Source organism: Eurytemora carolleeae, unplaced genomic scaffold, assembly GCF_000591075.1.
Source record: "Eurytemora carolleeae unplaced genomic scaffold, Eaff_2.0 scaffold173, whole genome shotgun sequence".
In the NCBI taxonomy this organism is placed as follows: domain Eukaryota; kingdom Metazoa; phylum Arthropoda; class Copepoda; order Calanoida; family Temoridae; genus Eurytemora; species Eurytemora carolleeae.
The window spans coordinates 79005-106748 of NW_019396110.1; the positions used below are offsets into that span (position 1 = coordinate 79005).

A 27744-nucleotide genomic window follows, 5' to 3' on the forward strand; every position below is an offset into this window, starting at 1 on the left:
ATCCCATCACATCATGAACCCTACCATACCATTACATCATGAACCATACCATCCCATCACATCATGAACCGTACCATCCAATCACATCATGAACCATACCATCCCATCACATCATGAACCGTACCATCCAATCACATCATGAACCATACCATCCCATTACATCATGAACCGTACCATTCCATCACATCATAAACCGTACAATCCCATCACATCATGAACCATACAATCCTATCACATCATGAACCGTACCATTCCATCACGAACCATACCATCCCATCACATCATGAACCGTACCATCCCATCACATCATGAACAGTACCATCCCATCCATCACATCATAAACCATACCATCCCATCCCATCATGAACCGTGAACAGTACCATCCCATCACGAACCATACCATCCCATCACATCATGAACCCTACCATACCATCACATCATGAACCGTAACATCCCATCACATCATAAACCATACCATCCCATCCCATCATGAACCGTACCATCCCATCACATCATAAACCATACCATCCCATCACATCATAAACCGTACCATCCCATCACGAACCATACCATCCCATCACATCAAGAACCATACCATCCCGTCCCATTCCAAAACATAACATACCCCACCATACTACCGGTACCCTGTCCCAGTCCTGTCCCGTCCTATCCCTATCCCCATAGATTTGATTACATCAAAGCAAGTCATTATTTGAAAACTTTAATATCGAAGAATGTGTTCTCAAATCAAATCATAAGGTGCAGTGTAGGGATTGTGAAGAAATTGACAGGATTTACTGTTTAAATTGTTAATTACCTTGCTCCGAGAAGTGTGATGAGTTCAATGAGAGCAGACTGAGGAATGGTATCAATCTCTCCAAATACCATGACCTCCCAACCCTGAAGTACAGGAGGTCTTCTCTCAACCCTGGACATTCTGGACCTGTAGGGACCATTAGCACCCTTCAACTCAGCGTCTAGCACCTTCATCAACCCAATATCAATAAAATTGTGTTTTTTTTTTCAAAATAAATGTTTGAAATGAAAAAATATTTTCGTTAAACAAAAAAAAATCTGATAGAATAATATTTTTAACAGGAAGGAACTCCCATATCTTTGTTTTAAAAAAAGCAGAGTACTGCAGATTTTTGGAGGAACGTTAACTCCACAGAATAGAAATATTAAGACTGCTAATTAGCTCTCACGGGCTGGGCTAAGTAGTATAGTCGTACTGACACGACATGCTGTAATCTTACAAAAGGTATTCGACTGCAATCTCGCCGACACATTCAGGGGTTGGGTTTTACAATTTTTAAAGAAAAACTCGTGTTTCGTATCCAAAGAATCCTTATATATATCCATGAGAATCAGTTGCCTGCTTTCTCTCTAGCAGAACGGACCTACTATGCAGTCCCAGAATTGCAGCTGGGGAAGCGCTGTGTTTAGTTACGCATCTAGTATCCTACAGGGGAAGCAAGAATTGTACATAGATTAAAACAGAACTTCATCTTCAGCTTGGTTCACTGAAAGAGGAGTTAAACCCCTCGTGGGAATACAAGCTATGCACATCGATACCGATTTTTTACTCGACCAGATGTAAGGACTGGACTGCCATGGAAGATACCTCTCAATAGAGCTTTCAGGGATCACAACTCCCCATTTTGCATATGGGGTGCAGTTATGGGTAAATTCCTTAATTCCCCTAACTGGGAACCAGTATAAAATGAAGGAACACAGGGAGAAATCCCCTATACCCTTCTTCCTACAAACCTCCTTATCTCTCTCCTACCTGCTCCACAACGCGATGTTAAAAGAACTATTTGGAAAGGCCTCAAAGTGTAAAAACAAGAAACAAGAAGCAAGAAGAAAAAATAAATTGAACAGAAAAAAGTGGAAGGGAAATCTCTTGACAGTAGAGATGGGTGCTTAAAGCAAGATAACAAGAAAGAAGAAGAAAACTTTGAACAGGAAAAATTAGAAGGGGAATACACAGGATGGCAGACGTCCCATCCCCCCCTCTATGTCCTACTCGAGATAAAAAAACTGGAAAATGTGTAAAATGCCCCCCTCACCCCTCTCCCCCTCCAAGAAAAGCTAGGAATGCAGGAGCTGACTCGACACAGTATAATGACTGAAGCAAAATTTAAATATAAACAAGGGGAAGAGTAACCTTGCCACTCTCAATATATAGAATATAGATACAGGGCTTCAAAAAATAGTTCTACCTGTGCAATTTGGCTAGCTGCAGAAAACATCCAAAAAATTCATTTATTTTTATTTTCAAAATTAGCCATAGTGTGATTGAAGGATGGACAAGGAATGGAAGATCAAGAAGAAAGAATTAAAAACAAGAAATATAGAAGTCTCAAAATGTTTCCATCTGATATCATATTAAAATTTAAAAATATTGTAAAATTTAATTAAAATAAATTATTAAAGTTAAAAATATCCATGAGAATAGACTTCTGCTTATCGGTCATGTACTTCAGCTGTACACAGTGGAATCTGTTGTAGAAAATATTGCATATTCTAACCTTAATAGATCTCTATACTCTCTTATCTCTAGTTAACACACTTTTAGCTACTCAGGCTATGTTTTGTTTACATTCCACCCAGATACTGCAGTACACTTTGTAAACAAAGATATGGAGGTTTATAATGTGTTCAGTACTAAAAGGGACTTTAAGCGTAATTTCAAGTGACCCTCCATGCAAAGATGGCAATGCCCAATTCACAACGGTACCCTTAAAAGCTTTGTCTTATCAAGTTTAACTTATATTTCAAATTTTTTAATTTAAAAAAAAATGATCATTTAGAAAAATGATTTCTACAACGGGAATTATAATTTGATCAGATAAAGTGTCAAGGGTTTCCTTGTGAATCGCCATGTTTGCATGGAGTCACCTGAAATTACTCCTTTAGTCTACAGGGACTATCAGCCACTATCACAAATGTAAAAATGCAAGAAGTTAGTATAAGTTTATTATTATTAAGGGTTTCCTCAAAGTTCAGTGGATCCAGTAGTCTTCCTTCGTCTATACTTTTCTCACACCAGAGATGGGAGACTATAGTTAATCCTCGGCATACGCCCTGGAATGTGTTCACAGTGCAGTGCAGTGCAGTACAGTGCAGTACAGTACAGTGCAGTGCAGTACAGTACAGTACAGTACAGTACAGTACAGTACAGTACAGTACAGTACAGTACAGTACAGTACAGTACAGTGTACAGATTTTTGCTTATCTTGAATTAAAATTCAAAATGCATATATAGGATTCAATTCTAGTTAAAGTTTCCGATGTTCCAATAGTTCATACTTCTAGGGTAAGATAGGGACAATTATAATAAACCGACATCACAGCTAGTTTACCTGTAAATACTTTAAAGTTCTTTGAGCCAAAAGATCCTCATCAGTGTTGACAATTATATGAGTAGTTCTCTTATCCACGCTACTAGATACAGGGTTCATAGAGTATAGAGATAAAAACCTGAAACCAGATACAGAGTTAAAGGAGTACAGATATAAAAGCATTAATAGATCATAGAGTACAGAGATAAAAGCCTGAAAACAGATACAGGGTTCATAAAAGCCCTGAATAAACCAGATACAGGGTTCATAGAGTACAAAGATAAAACCAGAAGACAGATACAGAGATAAAGGAGAACAGAGCTAAAAACCCTTAATATACCAGATACAGGGTTCATAGAGTACAGAGATAAAAACCTAAAAACAGATAAAGGGTTCATAGAGCAAAGAGATAAAAGCCCTGAATATACCAGATACAGGGTTCATAGAGTACAGAGATAAAAACCTGAAAAAAGATAGAGATAAAAGCCCTGAATATACCAGATATAGTGTTCATAGTGTACAGAGATAAAAACCTAAATATCAGATACAAAGTTCATAGAGCACAGAGTTTAAAACCTGAACATATCAGATAAAGAGATAAAAACCTAAATATATCAAATACAAAGGTCACAAAGTACAGGGATAAAACTTACTTGTTAACTGTAGGCCTATCCTGCTGAGATATATTAGAGAGTACAAAATTCCAGCTTGACGTGTCAGCCTGGTAAACTGGTTTCTCAGGACTCTTCTTTTTAGAGTTCACCTGGATTAAATACATACTTGAGAACCTATTTCTTCTTTAATCAAAACTTAGTTTAGGCTCATTTTTTATAAAGTCAACCACCCCATAGAAGTAAATGTCATAGATTTTCTTAAAATTGTGCACACTGATAGCAAATTATTATTAGAAAAAAAATATTAATCCAAAATTTCACAAATTTTACATTATTTCTGAGCAAATGCAATAAGTAAAGCAAAAACTAAAACATAATAATGTTAAAAATCGGTTTGAGAATGAGCTTCATCTTTATTAACAAAAATTTGTAAATAAATGAAATTATTCAATTCCTACGATCAAACAAAAACTTACAAAAATTAAAAATGGCTTAATTACCGGCACACACTACTGAAAATGAATCATCAGGATTCAATTCAAAACACCTAATTTTTTTCGGAGTATATTAATATGCAGGCTTCTGAGTTTTAATCTAAATTTTCAGAAAACGCCACCTAGGGAATATAAATTAAATCCATTTTAAAGAAAGTACAGAAGGTGAACTGTATAATTGCCCAGTTACTGCCTAAAAAAGACTTTTTCAAGTAAAATAATTAAAAATTACATTAAAAAAAACTTTTTCGGGCCGAATTTTGACAGTCAGGCAGTTGAGCTAGGGGTTTGATTTTTTGCAACAATCAGTTTCATGATTGTTAAAGAAAAATAAAAGAAATTTGTAGCCATGCCATATACTGTTCAAAAAATATCGCCAAAAACCCAGAAGAAGCAGATAAAAGTCTTGAAATGAAATTTTTGTTTAATTTAAGAATGTGTGAATGTACTTGATTTCTACAATTTCTAAAAAATTGATTTGCTCAAAATTCCCTAGGTTGCATTTTCTAAAAAATGAGAATATAACTCAGTATTCTGCATATAAACAGAATCCAAAGAAAAAGTTGAGGTGTTTTGACTTGAAACCTGATGGTCCATTTTCAGCAGTGTGGGCAATGGATTTGCTAATTATAGAATATGTGGACAGGAAGAAAGCATCTGCATTTCTTATATTCTTATTTCTAAAAATTGGTCCTTAACAGAAAATTTCCCCCTCTATTTAAAAAATAACTAATTTACCCAATTTAAGCAAGAAAAAAATTTGCTAATGGCAAACATTCTAAACAAACAAAAGAGAAAAATAGTTTTTTTTTTAAAGTGGGGGAGGGCCTTACCTGGGATAAATAGTTTGAGCTAGTCTTCTCAACATCTTCTCCGTTCTTAAACTCCGCATTTAGGACTTCTTGCATGAACTCTTCTCCTAGAATATCTTCAGTGTCTGGGACTTCGATCCCGGGCTCATTGGAATCCACTGGAGCTGAACTAATCTCTTCGGTCTCTCCGACTTGACATGTTTTCCATCCTGATTCTGTTTCCTTGTTTCCAGGTTCTAGCTCCTCCTCCTCAACCATTGTTAGTCCTGGTTCCCTCATAATCTTCAGCGGCAATCTAATTTCATTAATGATACAGGATTCTTAAGAATGATTTTAGTCTTCTGGGGACAAAAAAATTGCACATCAAAACGGAAGTTTTTTGTATTCTTTTTAAAACTTTTCACCCCAAAAGTCATTTATTAACACCCCTGTAATGATAATAAATAACACATTAAAAAAATCTTAAGGCAAAGATTGAAGATTTTAAATGAATCCTTTTCTCTTTTAGTGGTTGAAAGCAAGCGTTTATTACATTTCCTCTCCCCTATACGTTAAACTTGCTGCTCTGTTCAACCGAACAAGGACATTACGTTCAATATTTAATCATTTTCAAAGAAAACTTTAACTCCTGGACCTGAAGTCGAAATTTTTTGTATAGCAAGAAGTAATAAAACAAGGTAAAGAGAGTTATTCAAGGTTTCGAGATTTGAGCCAATGGTCAATTGGAACCGGTTCTTGGCGGTTCAACTGCGCGGTTAAAATTTTATAAATTTGGCCTCAGATTAATAATTTTAGCACCTTTTTGGCGGAAGGGTTATAAACTACTTCTCAAGAGAGGCGTAGACAGTTATATCATCAACATTCATTCAAAACCTAGCTGATCTACTTATCACAGTCAGGATGATAAATTAGTTCTACCTGCTTGGCTCATCAGGTGTAGCTGAGAACATGTCATCATCATCTTCGCTAACTCCAGGAGTATCAGCATCAAGATCAGCTACAGCTGCTGGAGTATCATCTACAGTGTCAACTTGATCAGTTTCTATTTGAATCATCATACTTCCAGGAGTTTTCTCATTCACAGTCTGGTTAGGACTGCCTAGTACCTAGAGATAAAGACAATAAAATTATTGTAAGTGTCTTTGAAATCTCAAGTGAGCCTTCTATTCGTTTAAAGATAGGTATGCCCAAATCACAACGGTACCCTTTAATATCTTATCAGGTTAAAAAAAAATAATGATAATAATAATGATAATAATAACAATAACAATAAAAATAACAATAACAATAACAATAACAATAACAATAACAATAACAATAACAATAACAATAATAATGATAATAATAATAATATAGTCACGTGTCGGTAACTCTTAACTGACTCCCTTTTCAAAAAGAAGAAAACATAGATGTCGCATTGATTCCCAATTTTGCTAAAATTGTAAATTGGACGCAACACTGACCCCTCACCCCATATTTATAAAAAAGATTCAATCTATATAATAAAACAAGACATTCGTATATATATGTTGCGTGTAGGCGGCCAAATGGCTGGACCGATTGGGTGGCCGGGAGGTGTTACAGGCTAAAAAAATGAATTTCTCCCTGAAATTGTTTTTTTTTCTTCCCCCAATTTTTTTTTCCCACGGGCAACGTCGGGCCCTTCAGCTGGTGATTCTTAAAATCTTAATCTTTCTACCTATCCTTACCTTACCTATTCAAGCAAAGTAAATCTGTGCTTAAATNAAAAAAAATATATATATGTACCTACCTGTAAACTCTGATGGAAGTTTTCCTTCATAGATTTCAATGTACCCACTGCTCCTGTCAGTGCAGTCTGTAGCTCCTAGACCCAGCATATAAAATTTCAAATTAACAAAAGAAACAATTTTAACACGATCAAAATATAGAAAGAGAAAATAAAAATGAACAATTTAACTCAACTTTTTAAACTTATTTACTAAACTTATATACTTAGCTTTACGTACCCAAGATGTCAGTCATTTCCGAATAAGTTGCAACTTTCTAATGAAACCCTGAAAATTGTCTTACGTGTTGAGAAACAAAAAAAACTTTTTAAAGGAAATGGGAAGCTAGAACGATATCCTTGACAACATTAGACTATGAAATGCTTTCTTTCCTGAGTATTGTTATTTTCAGTTTCACTTCCGTCACTTGCCGCATATCTTTCTGTCTCGCCTGGATTTGCTTTAAGACTTCTTTTTTTCCTTCCAGAAGGATCGGAGAGAAGTGAGATGGACTGCGTGTTGGTCTCTGCTGGTGGAATCAGAGGTTCAAACTCCAATTCTGAATGAAAAACGGAGTTTTCTTCCATATCGCCATGATTTTTGATGGTTTCCTGGTCACGTCTGCTTTGGACGATTCTGCTCTCCTGTCCGAACTTGCTTTTAGGAGTTCTGCTCTCCTGTTCAACCTTGGTTTTAGGGGCTCTGCTCTCCTGTTCAAACTTGCTTTTAGGGGTTCTGCTCTCCTGTTCAAACTTGGTTTTAGGGGTTCTGCTATCCTGTTCAAACTTGCTTTTAGGGGATCTGCTCTCCTGTTCAAACTTACTTTTAGGGGTTCTGCTCTCCTGTTTCCGATCCAATTTGTTAGTATTTAAAACTTCAACCAAGGGAGTACGAGTAATGTTTCTTCGCCCCGTCTTTCTCCCACTCCTAGATACAAACAAAATATATTCAAATTCTAAAATTTATATCTTAAAGCAATAATAAGATCTGAAATAATGTGAATCTCAGGATTAAGCATTGATCTTCATCCTAGACTTACACAATACTTCACATCCTAGACTTACACAATACTTCACATAAAAGATCTAATCTCTGGATATGATTTTCATGACATTGACAGCATCAAGATCAAGTTAAAAATGTAAAGTGAAACCACATTTTTAAATTTTACACTACAGCGATTTTTTAAGTTCTAGAAAAACTAAGCGAAGAAATAAAAAAAAAACATGGAAGACAATATAATTGGAACAATATGAGCGTATAAGCTCACACGCTTGAGCACAAGAATTAAAATATAAGAAGACATGAGTAAAAGGACATAAGTACAAGCACAATAAAAATGAAAGAAAATAATTCCGGTATAAAAAAATTTGTTTTGGGGTTTTTACTCTCACTAAATTACAAGGAAAAAAAATACTGAGTTTAATTGGAACTAAATTTATTATTGGCGTAGTATGTGGATGAGGTGAATTGCCAATTGATTTACAATATGCCCCCCCCCCCTCAATCATTGAATATAAACCCCTGATAAAACAGACCTTGATTCCTTGTTGTTTGTGTCCTGAGAATCCTCGATGTCCAGGGACTCATTCAGATCCTTGAAAGTGTTTTCAAACTTGGTTCGGGAACCAGTTCCTCCAGCTTTTGGCAGTTTATCAACAACCTGGAAACTCACAATTAGGACATCACATAAATCTTTAAAAAACCTGAAACCATAAAAAAATCTTTTTAAAATTAAGCAAATTTGAAGAATTTACTTGCATTTATTACAAAATATGAGAACTCTTTCTTGTATTGTATAAATCGAGATTAATGCTTGATCTCAATCTTTTGATAATCTTCAGATCAATTTTATCTTTATTCGATATCCCGCGCATCCAGGTAGGTAAGGCCAGTAGAAGATTTGAACTCAGAATACACCAAATTCCGTAATATACAATGAACTCATTTTTGCCGGCTGTACACTTGTATATTGGTTGTTTGTAAACAAACGCAACCGAAACTGGACTTGTACCGAAACATCGATAAATGGAGATTATAAATAAAAAATTAGATTTCCCTATTTGCTTAGCTTAAACTTACCATCTTCAGTCCATTTAACGAGCGGAAAAAAATTGAGAAAAATCCGATTAAAGCTGAAAAATTTAAGTAGCAACCAGTGCTTAGGATGCGGAACCGTTGGACCAAACGGAACCGAAGTCTGCTTTAAAAAGTTTGCTCTGAAAATCAATAAAAACTTTTTAATAAAGAGAGAAAAAAGAAGAAAAATTGATAAAATTTAAACTTGTTCAAAAAATCCGGATCCATTTTTTTCTCAGGGCGGATCCAGGATCCAGATCCGCATAGAAATGAAATAGATCCTGAGCCCTAGTAAAAAAAAATCGATATCCTACCTTGGGTGTATGTTGTGTTTGGATATCCTGTATCTGATTCTGAGCATCATTGCTCTCCTCACTCTCACTCTCTATTACGTTAATACGTCGTCTCTTCACACTCCTCATAGCTTCACTACTACTACTACTAGAGCAGATCTGGCGCTTGGTCTGGGGACGTCCTCCGAAACTAGAGTTGGAGGAAGCTTTTCCTCCGATACTGCTAGAACCGGAGGGATTGAGAGGTTCCCCAACAATAACATCGTTCTAAAGAAAATAAATTCTGAATTTAAATAAAATCCAATTCATATTCTATCCACTAATCCTAATTTAATCTCATCCAGATTTATTGGGCCTGCTAAAATAATTTCAAGTGGTTCTCTAGAAGAGTTTCCGTTCACAACGATGCCTTTAAGCCTTAATTTGAGCAAAATAGTGGAGTTCTCCTTGTTTACGTGATTTTTTTCTTTTATTTGCAGTTCACCAACAGAGAGAAGGAAGGTAAAAACTTAACATATAAAAGGTATATTCCATATTTTATTTTTCTATCAGGGTTTAAAGGGAACCGTTTTGAATCGTTGTATAATATACATCTTATTGAGGACACTTAAAATCACTTGAACAGTCCCTTTATGCCCTAATCATGATTCTAATCCCTAATACTAACCAATTACCCCAAATACTTTAATGCAATCCTAATCTAGATTTTGAACTGCAAAAACGAGTTTTAACCTAATTTGCATTTAATCCAAATTCTGTTTATACATTGCTTTGTCTATACTCAATCTTGACTGAGCTTGATTCCCAATACCTTTGATCTTAAACCCTCATTCTTATTTTAAAGGGACTGTTATCGTAATTTTAAGTGACAGATTTACAATACTCTGATCAAAAATCTGGAAATAAACTTCGTTTTTCTGACTATTACAGTGTTTTATTCTGATAATTTTTCCCTTTTGAATCTTATTAGCAAGAAATGACCTTGACACTTTTCCAGAGAACCACAATAGAAAATTAATTCTTTAATACTTTCAAGGGTACCGTTGTAAATCGGGCATTGTAATCTTTGCCTGGAGGGTCAATGGAATAAAACTTACAAGTCCCAATCATGATCTTAAATCTCAATACCTCTGATCTGAACTCTTGAAGAGCTATTCTGTTTATCTCCTGGCTTCTAGTTTCCCGATCTTGGGAGTATAGGGAGCACTTTTCTTCTCCGAGCACTTCTAGAAAATACATTTTCTTAAAACTGTAATTCTAAGAAAACCTGTTTAAAATGTTGCATTATATAATTAACTTAAATTCAAAAATCAATGCCTGCACAGTGCACATCAAAACATTGAACCCCCCCCCCCCTTCTTTACTCTCTTAAGGAATATTTCTAAAAATATCAATGTGAAGCGCAAAAAGTTTTAAGGGGGATAAATCAGACCTGCCATAAAGGAAGTATGTTTCGCTGGGTCCGGCAATTCATTGCTATCCTCGTTTTCTAGCATTGGTAGCTCAGCCTCCATCCCCCCAGCCTTATCTAGTATCGGACTAGGTGTGATTAATCCTCTGTTTATGAGATCTAATTCTAACTCTCTCTGAAGCTGTGTCAGGTTCTCCAGGTTCTCTAGAGGAGGAGTCAAGGATCCATGAATAGAAGGAAGTTGAGATATCTGTTTACTTGGTTCTGCATCATTCTCACCATCCACCGGTTTTAGTTTGGTGACTAGCTGCTCATCATCTATGGTGCTCAGATGTCTTTGAAGTAGATTAGGACCTACACCTTCGGCACATACACTCCTCTCCTCTTCTGCCCTTTTCCCGAATATCTGACTCAGTCTATGTCCAGGGATAAATATTTAGAAAAAGAACACGATTGGACTTTACGTGCAATCAACACTTCACCTAAAAACTCATCAATTTCCCCAAAAATTCAGTGAAAATCCCATAGATTTTNGGGGGGCAAAAGCGAAAGGGGAGAAATAAATTTTTAAAAATATATCCCCTGCCTGTGTTCTACAGATTTGCCTAGAATTTCTCTAGTCTTTACAACAGGTTGATCCTCTACAGTGCCAAGCACTGATCCAGTCTCGAGTCTAGTCAACCAACTTTCAACCTGAAAATAAACCTGATTTAAAGGACTCACGATGTATTTTAAAGTTACCATCGGAGTTTCATGCCCGACGGAACCCGGCCATGATTAAGTCAAAATTATGGAAGTTTTGTGGGAGTGGGTATTCTTTTAAAAATTGATAATTCTATATTGCAATTTCATCAGAACCAGGGTAGAAAATCGACAAAATGTATCGCAATCTTTATCATTGTTTCTCAAATGTATATATTTGTTTTCAATTTATTTAGAAAATTTGGAGACAAATATAAAAAAATTGACTTATCTGGCAAGCTTGTAACACTTAAAATGGAGGGTCACTCAAATTGCGTTGAAATATTAAATATTTTATGATTATCTTTTTATCAGAAACAATTCAAGAACATAAAAAAATCTAAAAATTATTCAAATCTTAAGTAAAAAAACAAAATCTGTTTCTAACCTTTTGCAGTTGATTGATTTCCACATGGCCCTGGTGTTCTCTCTTTTTCTGGACAAGTGCACGCAGACTTGGAGCAACTGTATTAACATTTTTAAGGGGAGTGTTTAGGAAAAATGAAAGGGGTAACTATACAGATAAATCATAATTTAGTCATGAACTGATCGGTATTATTATTATTATCATCACTAACAATCAACCTACAGTCAAAGTATCATCTCCTGTAGCTCCAACAACTAACCCTGGACTGTTTGGGCTTAGAGAATTACAATTATTTCTATCAAAAGTTTGTAAAAGTGAATTCTATGAAAACGTCTTTTTTGTCATTGGCCTTAAATAATGAATTTGAACCCCAAGGTTCTCTTTTACGGCTGGAAATACACACAGACAGAAAACTTGTACGGCCCTTCTTGTTTAATCAAATTGTATACAGAGACATCGAATACTTTCATACTTTAATTTTAAACTTTTATTTTAGGCTTCCATAGCGCTTTCTTCGATTTTATTTATTAAAGTTTCTCTTTTACCGATTTTAATTCGTGGATTTTGAAAAATCCAAATTTGAGGTCCCACAAAAAAATTGGACCCGATCGGTTCAGCCGTTTTGACATGAATTGTTTAAAAACAAACAACCAATAAAACAAAAAAACAGACAAGCAATGTATATATATATAGATAATCTACCTGGTATGTTTGAAGCCAGGAGTCCAAGTTGAAGATAGGAACACACCTTCTCTCTTGTTGATTTACGAGGACTTATCTTAATCCGTCCCAACAGATTAAACTTCACTCTCCCCTAACAATTCATCTATTTAATTGTTAAATTACAAAATTTGTCGGAAAACGGATTGTAGTAAAAAAATATAAAAAAATAAATGAAAATAAAAAAGATTAAGATATTAAAAAGATTTAAATGAAAAAATAAAAAGGTTTAAGGCAATGATGTAATAATCTCAAACTTGAATAAATATATTACATATGATGAGAAAGATTTGAAGGCGAATAATAATCGTCGAATAGTTGCCTTTTTGTTCAGACGTTTCGGAGATTTCTTGAGGAACCTGTGTTTACTCCTCGGTGTGCTGCTCTTAGGGGACTGAGATATCGCAGAAGACGCTCCTTGCGATAGTCGTGTGGACACTTTAATACTTCTTAATGAGGAAGCTGTTCTCGGATTTCTAGATGGAGTAGTGGTCGTTTTGTTTCTGATGTAAGATCTATTAGAAGGGGATTCGTGAATCTTTGATCTCGTATTGGTGGTTGAACCATTCCTCGTCTCATCTCCTTGGTTCAATTTCTCCGGGGACTTTTCGTTTAACTTACTGGATTCAGACGTTTCTTTCTCTAACTGGAAAGACTTCCCGCGAGATAAAGATGTTTTCCTATCTTCAATATTAGATTCAAGAGGAGATATGGAGTTTGCCTCAACATTTGCAGTATTTACAGGAGATAAAGATTTGGACTTTTTATCAGGACTTTTAGAATTCGTAGATTTTTCGGGAGAGTCGACTTTTTTGATGGTTTCGCTTTTATCCATGGATCTACTCGATTTTCTAGGAGACTCGATTGCTTTTTCTGGCAAAGGAGACTTGATTTCCTTTTCAAAAACGCTTGATTTCCCGGGAGTACTGCACACATCGTCTAATATTGTAAATGAGAATTAACACAATTACCAAGTTACATTACAACTTTTTCTTAACTAAAAATTAGAGAAGTAGAAAAACAAAATGCGGGAGTATATTATTTCTTTCACCCTTTAAATCTTTAACAGATCAGATAAGTAGTTTCGGAGAAAATGCACTAAACTGAATTCAGAAAATTAGCAATTTAGTTCTTGAAAAAATTATTTATTATTATTCAATTTAGCGCATTTTCTTTAAAACTGCTCATCTGATCTGTTTAAGATTTTAAGGCGTGATAAAAATAATATATTCCCGCATTTAAGTTTTCTACTCATCTAATTTTTATTAAAAATGGTCAACAGATTGCTTATAGAAAAAAATTGAATTTGATACATATTTGTCAAAAATAAAATTACCCAAAAAATGCTCAATTATACGCAAGATCTTGCTCTTCAACTTTTTTTGCTCACCCTGTACACTAGGGGGGAGTGAATTTCCAAAAATAAAACAATCTGCTTGAAATCATTACGGCGAAAGTCAATTCTTATGTAAAAAAAACAATTCTAAGAACAATTTATGATACTTTTTGATTAGAGGTCGTCTTCGTTAGCTAAATGGCACTGCAAGTTTTGACCTTTATGTCTTTTTTTCTGAGATCTGTGACACAAGTAAAATGTTTCCAATCATTATAGCGATAGTCCATTTCTATGCAAAAAAAACAATTCTAAGAACAAATTCTTTTATGACAGTTTTTGATTAGAGGTCGTCTTCGTTAGCTAACGGGCACTGCAAGTTTGGACCTATATAGACCTTTTTTCTGAAATCTGTTATTTCGCAATATGCATGCAATATGTTTCCAATATTCACGGCGATAGTCATTTCCACTGTAAAAATCAATTCTAAAAACAATTTCTTTTATGATACTTTTTGATTAGAGGTCGTCTTCTTAAAGCTAACTGGCACTGATATTTTTGACCTAAATGTACTCTTTTTCTGGATCTGTGTGCCATTTAGCACAAGAAGACGACCTCCAATCCAAAAAGTGTTATAAAAGAAATTGTTCTTAGAATTGTTTTTAACATTAGAAGTGCCCATCGCTGTAGCAATTGGAAGCTTATTGCATGCTTATTGCAAAATCACCAATCTCAAAAAAGAGTACATTTAGGTAAACTATTGCAGTGCCAGCTTACGAAGACGACCTCCAATCAAAAAGTGTCAAAAAAGAAATTGTTCCTAGAATTGTTTTTTACATAAGAATTTACTTTCGCCGTAGTTCTGTAATGAAATTTTTAAATTCACTCCCCCTTACTGTACAGTGTACAGTGTACACCCATGTAATTTCAATATATATATATATATATATATATATATTCTATCGTATATTTAAATATTATACTTAAAGAAATAACTTTAAATATTATTGTAATACCTGTTCTGTATTTCCTCCGAGATAGTCGAGAATTCTTGACAGCGGTTCCGTCAAACCTTCAGCAAGTAAAATATAATTAGAATCTATATGGTCAAATTTTCTTGTTTAAAGTGCGCGCATTTTTAGGCTGAATCCGGACCCTGATCCAAGGTTCTGGGTCCAAGGGACCAAGGTTCAGGGTCCATGGACCAGGGACAAAGGACAAAGGACCAAGAACCAAGGTTCAGGAAACAAGAGACCAAGGTCCATGGACCTTAGAGACCAGGGACAAGTTTCAATGATACGCGAGAAAAAGTTGAACCACATACCCGACACCGTCGGTTTAAATATTTTCCTGTATGCCTTGTAATATATTCAATTTTGTCTATTTCTATTAAATAAACATGGGACCAGATTTTATTAATGCAAGACATGGTTGAACCGCAACAACATGTTTGAAACGGTGCACAAGAGAAGTGGTTTAACAAAGCGTGCAATGTTTAGATATGTCTCGCTATTCAAGAGTTGATGTACAGCGAGAGACATAGTTAATCCACTTATCTTACTAGAGTCCGAATTTAATGAATTTGAGCCGCGTCTCAAATCTTCCAAAAACCGGTTTAAATTGAGCGTCGGTTTAAATCTTAAAACATTGAATAGAATTTTAAATGAAACAAACTATATTTGAGCCGTGTCTCAAATTAAGGCTGCTACTCAAATTCTTTAAATTCGGCCTTTGAACATCTTAAAATGGAGCTTGCAGATGCTACCATTTAGCCATGTGGTTAGAAATAACACTTACACCAAAGAAAATATTCATTTCAATGCACTGTAAAAACTACCTTTTTTCCTTATTTTCTGAATTTGAGAGCTCTTGAATCAGTTCTAGAGTATCCATTGGTTCCGCATTCTCCTAGGTAATATTCCATTTTACAATTCTTAATATCAAGGGAAAGCCATTTTTAAACCTCTCCGTAAGATTCACTCACTCTTTCTAATTGGAAGTTTCCATTGAAGCCTAAATAAGTTTCTATCTTATGAGCACTTATTGAATAACTTTTAAAACGTTCACTGTGGAGGTTTCAGAAAAAAACATTAACTTTTCAACTCCCCCCCCCCCAAAAAAAAAAACACAGTAACTATCCGTATTAAATTGCTACCTTGAGTTCCTGAGTATCAACATCTAGCAGGAAGGATTTCCTCAAACTCCTGTTGGTATCCTCCTGGGACCCGGAGATAATACTTGGGAAGGATTCAGTCTCTAGATTGGATGGATGTCCAGGTTTCTGCAGACTCTCAAAGCTTTCAGAGATCAGATTAGTCTTGGATAAAGGAAGCTTTGGGGGTTTGTCAAGAGGTGTTTCTGGAACCACAGTTACCTCTTCAACTTTATCCTCGGCATTATTATTCTCAACTTCCTGAACAACACAATTCTTATTTTCCTTGTGTCAAAAAATTAGCTAATTAAAACAAAAAACGATTATTATTTTTCATGATTAATGAATAATTTAATTCTATTCAATTCTCTTGGTTAAGTTTCGGGTCATTACAGGGATCGTCCACTAATTTGGGTAATTTCATGGTAAACTAATTAGCCTACAAGGTGTTCATTGGTATAATAGTCTTATTTTTAAATATATTTATGATCGCAGAAAAAGCCGATTTATCGTTTAGAATTCCAGCGGAAAGGTATGATACCTTTGCATGGACACTATTTAACCGTTTTTTTTTCAGTAACAACAGCCCGATAAATCAAAATGTGTCAGTCATTAAGTAATAAAATACGAAAATTTATGATTTTAGAATTAGCAAGAAATTAACGTTTGTCGTGTTCAATCATGATTCAACAAATTAGCACATTTTTACAAAGACGACTTTCTCTCTCAGACAAACCGGTTCTTTTATTAAACTCGAATGGCTAGCGAGGAGATATAAAGGGAAGTTAATACTTGCAAATTCCATATTTTAAGAACAAAAAGCTGGGAAACATTTTGTCTCTTGGTTCGGGGTCCAGGGGCAAAATATGCAAATTTTAGGTTCATAATCCTTCAAACTATATTTATCTATCGGGAATTATTATTATATGGCTCTACCTTGGGAGTATCCTGCCACGAGACTCGTTTTCTTTTCTCCCGTTCTTCCTTTTCTGCTTTCAATCCTTCCTCTAGCATTTCTGTCAGAGTTTTCCCCGAATACTTCTTCCTTCGTTCATCTTCATCCAAACCAGTCGGAGCTAGAAATAATATTCTAAGGGACTGTTAGCGTTAATTCAAGTGACCCTCCGTGTAAAAATGGCAATTCAGGATTCACAATGGTGCCCTTAAATACTGGGATCAAGTGCGAATAAGATATCAATGTTTATAGTTTTAAAAACTATTAATTTCAATTGCAGGTTCCCTACAGGAAAACATAGAATTTATTATAATTTAACACGTTTAAACTTAGAAAAACAACATCATTTGGTAATTTTCTAAAGAACGATTTTTGGACCCCACCTCCTACCAATTTTGTACATGGTTATCATTGGTCCCCCCCCATCCCCATTCGTCCTCAAATGTATTCTTTTGGAGATTTCTTTCCTTTAATTGGAGAAATTAATGCATTAATGGGCTGTGAAAATTTTAGACTTTGCCTTTCGAATTTCAGTTATCTTATTTCTTATTCATTATGATTCTTTGCATATACTGATATTTTTTTCCTCTTTGATTTAGAAGTTTTTACACTGAAGAGCTTATTGAAATAAACTTACAAGACATAAATGTCGAATTAAAAAAATCATTTCAGGGGGAGGGGGTTTATCTTGAAAAAATATACCCCTGCACCTGATACCACCGGTTTTGACTAACCTAGTATATTCGGAGAGTTGAGCGAGTGTATCAAAGTCTCTGTAGTATCCGGAGCTAAGAGTTCCAAGCTAGAGTCTAGGTCGGAGACTTGAGACCAGAATATTCCAGGTTTATGTTTAGCTTGACCAGCAGCTGTACTCTTCTAAACAAATTAAACAACTTAAAGGGACTGTAACCGTGATTTTCAGTGACCCTTCATCCAAAGATGACAATGCCCAATTTACAGCGGTGTCATTAAAACTATAACCTCATCCTAGATGTCATTATTCTGACTCGATAAGTGTTTGAAGGATATTTTCTCGAGTCTTTGCTATAAGAAAAAAAAGCAATTAGCGCAAGTTACTTTTGCAGAGAAGCCTTAAACTAATATAACAGTTTTCGAAACAAACACATGGATTTATAATTCTTACTTGATTAGACAAAGCTTTCAAGGGTACCATTGTAAATCTGGCATTGCCATCTTTGCATGGAGGGTCACATAAAATTAAGCTGAACAGTCCCTTTAATAAATGCACTTAAAGGGAATGTTTAATTTTCTTTTTTTCAAGTAAGAATTTGTATAACATAAAAAAATTCGCGGTTTTTTGTTTTAATTGAGGAGTCTGAAACAAGAACAAGAACATTACTTTCAGGGCATTTGAAAATCCCAACCGGCCTTACTCCATCCCTGGCCAGTGGCCATGTCAAATACAGAAATGAAAATCGTGTCAATTGGTTCAGCCGTTTCGACATATAATAAGAAGAAACAAACTCACAGACCAGACAAATATTATATCAAAAACAGTAGAAACATCTGAGTTATCTATCATAAGCTGAGATTTTAAAGTTAAGCCCGACCGAACATAAACTAAAACTAGGTCGTAGGTTTTCTCTGAAACAAAGTCTAACTAAAACTCGAGTCTTCACTTGGGCGTAAATTAACACTTAAGCCGGGTTTTATTTTGGTTTAATCTTTTAAATCTCAGCTCTAAAGTTAATCTGGGCTAATTCTAATTTTTTGACAGACACAGCCCAATGTCTCCAAGTGTACCCATTAAAAAATTAGACCTTATTCTGCTGGGGCGGCTTTGTTGTAATTTTATCTGTGAAAAGTTTATCAAAGGTATTGTTCACATCTACAGCCTGGCTTATCGTTGGCAAATCCTGAACAGTAATATTATCTCAAGTTTCCTGAAGTTTCTATTTGTTAAGTTGTACAGTGTTAAGTCCGATCAAATCAAATGACAACATTAAAACATTAAAAAATGTCTGATTACGGATAATTCCTAGTTTCCTAGGTCAAAATTTAACATTTTCAATTGCAGTTTCTTTGTAAAAATGTCTTTTATGCATCCAAGAAAAAGAAATTAAGGTGGAGGAGTAAACCGGTTAATAAAAAGAATTTAAAGGGGTATAGTATCCATAGGGTTACTCAGTACCCAGACCCCACAGATGAGACTTCAACGACAACTTTACAGATTTTTTTTAAACTGTTACCCTACATTCTTGTTTTTTATGCTAAGCTAAATCATTTAGTATAATAAGTGAAATTCTCAGTTAATTTAACCGTCATGTTGTTATATTTAAAGAGTTGATAGTTGTCCATACAGTCTCATCCTCTCAGAAACCCTGTCAGTGGCAAAAAATTAAAAAATATGAAGGAAAATTTACAAACCTGCGATATATCAAATGAGGAGCTCGGAAGGTTGACAGGACTGGAGGATTTTTTCTTCCCTCGGCCACTTGCACTTACTCTTCCCCGTCCTCTGCCCCTCCCTGCACTGGTTAAAGGTGGAGCCCCTCTACCCATCCCTGCACTGCTTGAAGGTGGTGTTGGTACAGATGTCAGTAGTTTTTTTGACAGAGCTAAATAAAGAATAAGATACAATGTAGATCTGATCTTTTTCATGTAAACATTATATCGTACGATTTATATCTACTTGGGATTCCATTATTTAAAATTTTAGGAAGCATACATTCTATTGAAAATCCCCCCCTTTCCCCTAAAATTTTAGGAAGCATACATTCTATTGAAAATCCCCCCCCCTTCCTCTAAAATTTTAGGAAGCATACATTCTATTGAAAATCCCCCCCCCTTCCCCTAAAAATCATAGATTTTCCCCTATTCAGCGAATAAATCCCTAAAAAAATATATAGCTTCTAGGAGTAAATTGATTTTCAAAGGGGGTGGGGGAATGATTTTTGAAGAAAATATATACACCCCTGTAATAAAATGTACCTGGTGTAACTCCTCGGGTTTTAAAGAATTTCCTTGGATAAGGAAGAGGGGTTATGTTAGGGGTGTCGGGTGAGGGCACAGTCTCCCCTGAAGTTGAAGGTTGGGGGGTGGATTCTCCCCTGAAATCGGCAGGCTGACTTGAGAGGTCAACAAACTTACCTTAACAAACCAGATTAATTTACAGGTTTTTATTATTTGTTTAAAATTTGTAGTACAGTGGACTTTCGGAGTTCAGAACAATATTATTCATCTAATTTTGTAAACTCGACATATCATGATTTTTCGAGATCAATTTAAGGAATATTTATTTTTTTATATAAAACTTTCTTTAATAATAATGACAGAAAAGAGTCTTAAGTAAATTTATTCATTAATGATATTAAATCATTCCTACTTGTCCGTGTACCTTATCAGATTCATAATATTTGTTTTATTTCAATTGGTGCTTAGGATCTATTAAATTTTAATGCGGATCCTGGATCCAGGTCATGAAAATTAATTTATAATTTACTGATTTTTAAACAGAAAAAGAATTTTCGAATTATTTTTTTCCCTTCTTTTCAATTATTTCTATGCAACAACTAGATGAACCGTTAGTTCAGAGATAAGGAAATTTTTGATAATCTCTCTTTTCAAATATTTCTATGCAACAACTAGATGAACCGTTAGTTCAGAGATAAGGAAATTTTTTGATAATCTCTCTTTTCAAATATTTCTATGCAACAACTAGATGAACCGATAGTTCAGAGATAAGGAAATTTTTGATAATCTCTCTTTTCAAATATTTCTATGCAACAACTAGATGAACCGTTAGTTCAGAGATAAGGAAATTTTTGATAATCTCTCTTTTCAATTATTTCTATGCAACAACTTGATGAACCGTTTGTTCAGAGATAAGGAAATTTTTGATAATCTCTCTTTTCAATTATTTCTATGCAACAACTAGATGAACCGTTAGTTCAGAGATAAGGAAATTTTTGATAATCTCTCTTTTTTCAACAGTTCAGATTTAGTTTTGAAAGTGAGATCTTGTTTTGCAGTTTTTGGTTAATATTTTGCCCTTGGATCCGAATCCTAAGCACTAATTTTAATAAAATTAATTTCTGAATTATGATTTAAAAATAATACCGGACATTCTGTTCTCATCTGTTAGCCAATGTTGAACCATGTCTTGTTTATCCACCAGCGGAAGTTGAATAGCCTTGTCCTTAAGTCGGAGTTATATATTTTAATAAAACAGACAAATTTTAATTTTTGAATTTGTGGGAAATTAATAGTTTACAAGGGAAACAAAACAAGTTTTTCTTTGGCAGAAACAGGAGGAATAGCAACCCCTGTATATTTTATAGAAAATGAAAAAAGTCATGTTTTCTTTAGTTGTATTTGGGAAAATAAATAATATTTAAATAGTTTGAAAAATCAAATTACAAATATATGAGGATAAGAAAATAAGTTTTGGCAAAAACTCGATTCCTTTTTCTCAAGATTTCTTCAAACTTAGATTATAACATCATTATTGAAACGTATGTGAGAGTTTAAGAAATCTAAAAAGACACAGCAATAAGTTGATTGTGATAAAATTTGCCTATTAAAGAAATTTTCATTTTTCCGACCAGATCTACAAAACCATCCCCCCCCCCTTCTTAAAAATTCTTTGAATTATGCACCCCCGGGGACCGTGGTTCATTTAGAAATTTTGTGGCAGGAGTAAGACCTCGATTTGTGGCAATTTTCGAGAATTAAGTGCTTTTTGAGGCAAATATTATGAACTAAGATACTTTTTGTTTGTCTATTTGTTGTTATGTGGCATTTTCTGGGTGTAACGAGTGAACAATGTTCACTCAGATGAACACTTACCCGGGGAGTAATCATATATTCATATACTTTGCTTGTCTGTTTGTTTGAAACCGATAAACGTCAAAACGGCTGAACCGATCGGGCCCAAACTTTTAGTGGGACCTCACATGATCCCAATAAAGAAAGGTTTATGGAATGTTAGATTTGAAAATAATTTGCCTTAATTTATATTTAGATTTTTCAAGATCCAAGACTAAATCGATAAAAGAGCAACAAATAAAGTCAAAATCGAAGCCTAGTATCTGATCTTTTTTCTCTCAAAAATCTTCCGAAATGATTTCTAAAATCGATTAACCTCTGCCTGGAGTATGAAGGTGTCCTGGTCCCCCTCGACCCTTTCTCCAGGGTAGACTTGACTACCCTCGTCTTGGAACCGATCTTAACCAAAACAAAATCGTAAATACTCATTTCTTTCTTATCTGTATAAATAAAGTTGTAATCTCTGTGTGTCTGTTCGATAATCAATTAATCTGATTAGATCGACTTAAAATAGCAAATTTAATGAATAATCAGAAGTTAATGAGCACCCTCCCCCCCCCACATAATTAATGTCTCTGTATTTAAAAAATATATGGAGGTGATTGAAAAAGGCAAAGTATTGAAACCGTGAATAATATGACTGACAACTTATCAAATTTTATTCCGTCATTATGATTTTATCAAATTTACTTTTCCCTATTTTTTTTATTTTTTTTATTTTACTACAAACTATAATTATTACAGGTCACAGATTTTGATCGTGTATAATTTCAGGTTGTCATAAAATGACTAAATTGCGGAGTTTACCTTTTCTAGCTCTTGAGTAAGTTTTAGCTGTTCCTCGCTTATTCTTGTGCCAGACTTCTCTCCCTGCCTGGAAACAAATCTTAATTGATCAAATTGATTTATTTTGGTACTTTTGACCGACCCCTTCCCAAGGTAATGTGAGTTATCACAAAATTTTTGACAATATAAATAGGTTCTCCCGTTGTGACGTTTATTGTGTCCAACCCAACTAAAAAAAGACAACCAATTCCAATTAAGAATCAGTGGTTGAATTCCATTTAATTTTGACGCAGATCTGGATCCTGGATCCGCCCTAAATAAAAGAACCCGGATCCAAGATTTTTTAGCAAAAATATATTTTTAGATCTTTACCTTTGTAAGTTTTTCTTTGACTGGAGTCCACTTGGATTCTCCAGGTTTGAAAGGACTTCCATTACTCTCTCTGGAACCAACTCTGACAAAATTTCATTTATTTTATGTTAATCAAATGCTCCTCTTCCAGAGATAGTTAATACTTAACAAAAATACGATTGTGGATTGTTTTTGGAACCAACTATCAGAAAATTCGAACAGAAAGATAGTCGAATAAATGGAGTACAATTATAAGGAAATTGTCATTCAGGACTTGAAAAGGGGAATGTTAGGTTGAAGTATTGGAGTTAACCACTGTCATTTCTTGTTTGCTTCGTTGCTTTGAACATCCACGTGATATCCTTGATAATTGACAAATAATACCGTTCTTAGTCGTTTCTGGCATTGACTATTTTATTGTTAGAAAAATTTCCCAGAATTTAAATTTAATAAATGGAGTATAGGGAAATCACCATGGACAAAAATGCAAATTGAAAATTGAAATCTTGCAGATTGTTGATAACCGTATTTAATCGTTTTATGCATAGAATATTTTGTTAGAAAAATGGAACAGAATTCTATTTTGAAAAAGGGAGTATAAAAAATCCCAATGGTGGATTGAGAGCAAATTAAATTATCAAAATATTTATTTAAATTAAAAAAATCCTACCTTCGAACCCTAACATTCATGAAGTCAATCTGAAACATTAAAAAAATATTTTATTTTACTTTATTTAACAATCTATTTGAATAGATGATTCACCGACTTAGGGTCAAAGAACCTAGGGTCAAACGACATATAGTAAAACGACCTAGGTCAAAGACATAGGGTCAAAAACTAGACCAAGGGTAAAACGACATAGGGTCAAAAAGTGCGACAAGCGGGAAAAAAATATTTAAAATTTAAGAGGCCGCAGCACTCAACCTCCTAGCCAATCCTATCCACAGCGCTCGGCCCAGAAACTTTCTTACCCTAACCTTCCCGAAATAACGCGAGGTCAGCATATTATTTAACATTTGAGATGCCGCAACCGACCCCTATCCCATCCTAGCCGCAGCGCTCGGCCCAGAAACTGTTTTAACCTATACTAACCTAACCTAACCCAACCCAAAATAAGGTGAGACAGCATATTATCTAAATACAGTGGTAGGCAATTATAAAAATACAATGAAGACGACTTACCATTTCAATTTTGATTTATATCAAGCTGTTAAACAGTACGGATCCACATAAACATAGAAGTCAGGGAAAGCTATCAATTAAAAAAGCTTTTCTTTGATTACTTTAAACTTGTAATTCGATAAAAGCTTGTCTACAATCAAAACTTAAATAGAAAATGGTCTTCATTTTATTGATATAATCGCGTACCACTGTATTAAAATAAAAAAATTATAGAAAAAATTTAAAATATTTTTGTCATTTCTGCTCTTTGTCATGTTTTTGACCGTTTGTTGGTTGACCCAATGTCGTTTGACCCTTTGTCAGTAAAGAAAATGAGATAAACTTCACCTCTCCGTTGGTATCTTCTCGTTCTGCTTCGATTAACTTTTTCATGAGATCTACCAACTGAGACATCGTTGTATCCATCTCTAATCCTCTAAATTGAAAAGTGATCCTCCATTCCAAAAAGCTGCATGCCCAATTTACAACGGTATGCTTTATACTTTTATCTGATCAATAATGTGAAAGATGTCGTCAATTTTTCTAGCTTCAATAGTGCTTGCTTTATGAAGGAATCTCTATTGTTTTCTGTAACGCAGTAAAGCGGAAATGCGCACGGAACTTTTTAATAGAAACCACAACTAAAAATTCAATTTTTAACGATAAAAACATAAAATCTTAAGTCAGGATATCGTTCTGTATCGGACATTTAACTCTATAAATGTATTGCGGGAGCCTAAGTTACAAATTTTCCTTAGGGATGATTATTAGAAATTCTATACATCCAGTTCTGTAATGTTTCTTCAGATAGTTCACGGATTTTCATCATTTTAGTATTGTTGTTGGACGTACAAAGGTGTTAGAGCGCCGGGGAACCGCCGGTCGCGGAGTGCAATTTTCCGGTCGCGGGGTGCAATTTTAACTACCAGCTACATAACCAGTATTCATTAAAAATTGTGAACAACTCTTACGTTGAAAGTTTTTGCTGTCATCAAAAAGTTAGATATCATACTTTTTTGGTAGTGATTTACGATTGGATCTCAATATCTTAGTGATAAGTTAAATTTCTCAAAATGGGAAAAAAGTTCGTTTTTTTTATAGAAAAATTATATCACAAAAACTGCCAATTTATCCTATTTTACCTTTTATTAAGACCAGGAGTGTTGCAGAGTGGACAGCGAATCTTCTTTTTGCCTTTTCTTATATGATCTTCAATACAGGACTTACAGAACACATGATCACACCTGTATACATTTTATTGTATGATCTTCAATACAGAACTTACAGAACACATGAACACAACTGTATACATTTTATTGTATGATCTTCAATACAGGACTTACAGAACACATGATCACACCTGTATACATTTTCTTACATGATCTTCAATACAGGACTTACAGAACACATGAACACAACTGTATACATTTTCTTATATGATATTCAATACAGGACTTACAGAACACATGAACACAGATACATTTAAAAAATCACGACTTGTAAAAGACTTGAGTTTTTATTCTCTAAATCTATACATCAAAATTTTGCGTTGTAATTTTATTTATCAAACACTAAATATTTATCTTGTTGGGTGGACATCTCGAATTACCCGAATGTAATCGTGGATCTTCTATTCCGCCGGGAAAAAGCACGATAAATTTCATACGTCAGCAAAACAGCAATCAAGATCTTAAGATCCTCAAAGAAATTAACATTTTGTTGAAGAAAAATAGTGTAACAGACGTTTGGACGAAATGTCAGTAATGATAAAACATGTATGTTGGATAACCGCTTACTTTGTTCTGGACGGAGAGACAAATAAATCCAAGCAAATAGGGCAGGACAACAGGTTTTCTGAAAATAAAAAACTGCTATGAAATCTCAAATTTTTAAGATTTTATTATTCTTCTTTTATTAGACCTTTGAAATTCTTGGGCATTACGAAACAGAGAGAGAAATTGTTTATCCATTTAAATATTCTTTAAAAATTACGATTTGAAGAATAGAGATAAGAACTGTAGTGTAGATTTAGTTTGATAATTTTGAATGCTTGATCTTGTTATCCAATGGAGGCACTTTTAAATTTAAGAACCAATGCTTGAGCCTATGATTCAAGTTAGATCCCTGCAGGCAGTGATTAAGATCCGGATCCGTAACATTTTGGCTTTCTGGATCCGGATCTGGAAAAATATACGGATCCAAGGGTCCAAATATCAACTGATGAAAATCTTATATTACAGGTTTAAATCATCAAGTTTTAGCAAAAATATGAGAGAAAAAAGGGAAAAATAATTATAAAATTCTTCTTCTGTTAAAAGAATCACAAAATCTGTAAAAAAGGTTTTGACCCAACCCCCACTGTTAATGGTATATTTTGTATTATTCCAGAGTTAAGTTAGATTAAGACATGCCAATTCTGACAATTCTGGACCGAGTGCTTCGGCTAGGAGGCCGGGCGCTGCGGCCACAAGTCATTCTTTGATCACGTACATTTTTTATGAAAAGGGGGTCAAAATCCTCTAGGAAATAACCCTCTTTAGATCTAAGTAAAATCAACGGCTGGCACCAATTCAAAAGAAAAAACGCATACTTAAGTTTTGATGATGAGAAGCTGACTCTTCAAGGTTGGCCTGTGATAGTTCCATGTTTTATTAAGTCTGGTACAAGAGGTACAATCACTCTGAAGAATTTGGGAATCTGTCCTGAGCTGGGATTGTAAAAGCTGTGATTTTAATTGTACAACCATAATACTTTGGTAAATTCCTAGAGAACGATTTTTGGACCCCCCCCCCCCCCTCCTATCAATTTTGTACATGGGTCTGACAGGAAGTTTCTTAACTTATCCTAACCCGTGGCCGCAGCGCTCGGCCCCCAAGCCCATCCTAGCCGCAGCGCTCGGCCCAGAAAGTATCCTAACCTAACCTAACCTAATCCTAAAGAGCAAAAAAATAGATAATAATAAATTTGCTGAAAAATAAATGGTCATGTACAAAATTGATAGGAGGGGGGGGGGGGGGGGGGCTCGGGGAAGGTCCAAAAATCGTTCGACAGACCCTAGTACTTTTTACGAAATTTACGATCATCCATCCACAACCCTACCATCAAACTGTATCTACGAAAAAATTTGGTGGGCCTTTCCGGTGCTCGGTTTTCGAAAAATCCTTCTTATCAACTTTATTAAACAACGAAAAAATCAAACAATATCATATATATGTACAGTCCTACTTTTCGTAGCACTCTCCAATATGTGGAATAATCGTGATGGGTTTAATTTTCAGCAAACAAACAAACAAAGTTCCTCGTAAATTATCGGAAATTCATGAACTTATTCCGATATAATTTAAGTGACTTTGTATTCAAAAGTGGCAATGACAGACCCTTCCGATAAGAATTTAGCATATAATTAGACTTTTCATCTTAAAACAAAACAAAAAATGAAAATGAAGAAAACGAATTAATGTTTTAACTTTTCATCTAAAAAAGAAAAATAAAAGCAAAAAAACCAAGATTAAAAATTAAAGAATAGAATTACGAAGGAATGAAAAATGAAATAAAGAAATATAAGATTATAAGAGAGGACCTTTGAACATA

At 34.6% G+C, this 27744-nt stretch overlaps 1 protein-coding gene across 2 annotated transcripts in view; it reads right to left on the minus strand.

Moving 5' to 3' along the window:
* LOC111695206 (breast cancer type 1 susceptibility protein homolog) overlaps positions 1-26900 on the minus strand; it is a 29534-nt gene extending 2634 nt beyond the window's left edge. The window contains exons 1-33 of one of the 2 annotated variants that reach the window (XM_023464432.1): positions 26744-26900; positions 25950-26007; positions 25296-25397; positions 24502-24589; positions 23662-23690; positions 23013-23094; positions 22662-22728; positions 22171-22253; positions 21147-21225; positions 20019-20177; positions 19455-19645; positions 18848-18943; positions 17801-17942; positions 17048-17187; positions 16115-16396; positions 15797-15867; positions 14976-15031; positions 12949-13565; positions 12609-12720; positions 11928-12004; positions 11385-11491; positions 10820-11214; positions 10516-10613; positions 9409-9654; positions 8554-8678; positions 7408-7942; positions 7039-7113; positions 6186-6373; positions 5289-5562; positions 4001-4110; positions 3369-3486; positions 3001-3090; positions 818-984 (exon numbers count right to left, since the gene is read on the minus strand). In XM_023464432.1, the coding sequence (XP_023320200.1) occupies positions 818-984; positions 3001-3090; positions 3369-3486; positions 4001-4110; positions 5289-5562; positions 6186-6373; positions 7039-7113; positions 7408-7942; positions 8554-8678; positions 9409-9654; positions 10516-10613; positions 10820-11214; positions 11385-11491; positions 11928-12004; positions 12609-12720; positions 12949-13565; positions 14976-15031; positions 15797-15867; positions 16115-16396; positions 17048-17187; positions 17801-17942; positions 18848-18943; positions 19455-19645; positions 20019-20177; positions 21147-21225; positions 22171-22253; positions 22662-22728; positions 23013-23094; positions 23662-23690; positions 24502-24589; positions 25296-25397; positions 25950-26007; positions 26744-26798 (5114 nt within the window). In that variant the 5' untranslated portion in view covers positions 26799-26900. Of the gene's footprint in view, positions 1-817; positions 985-3000; positions 3091-3368; positions 3487-4000; positions 4111-5288; positions 5563-6185; positions 6374-7038; positions 7114-7407; positions 7943-8553; positions 8679-9408; positions 9655-10515; positions 10614-10819; positions 11215-11384; positions 11492-11927; positions 12005-12608; positions 12721-12948; positions 13566-14975; positions 15032-15796; positions 15868-16114; positions 16397-17047; positions 17188-17800; positions 17943-18847; positions 18944-19454; positions 19646-20018; positions 20178-21146; positions 21226-22170; positions 22254-22661; positions 22741-23012; positions 23095-23661; positions 23691-24501; positions 24590-25295; positions 25398-25949; positions 26008-26743 lie in introns of both variants that reach the window. The other variant, XM_023464433.1, reaches the window with a different exon arrangement.
* Positions 26901-27744: the final 844 nt, after the last annotated feature.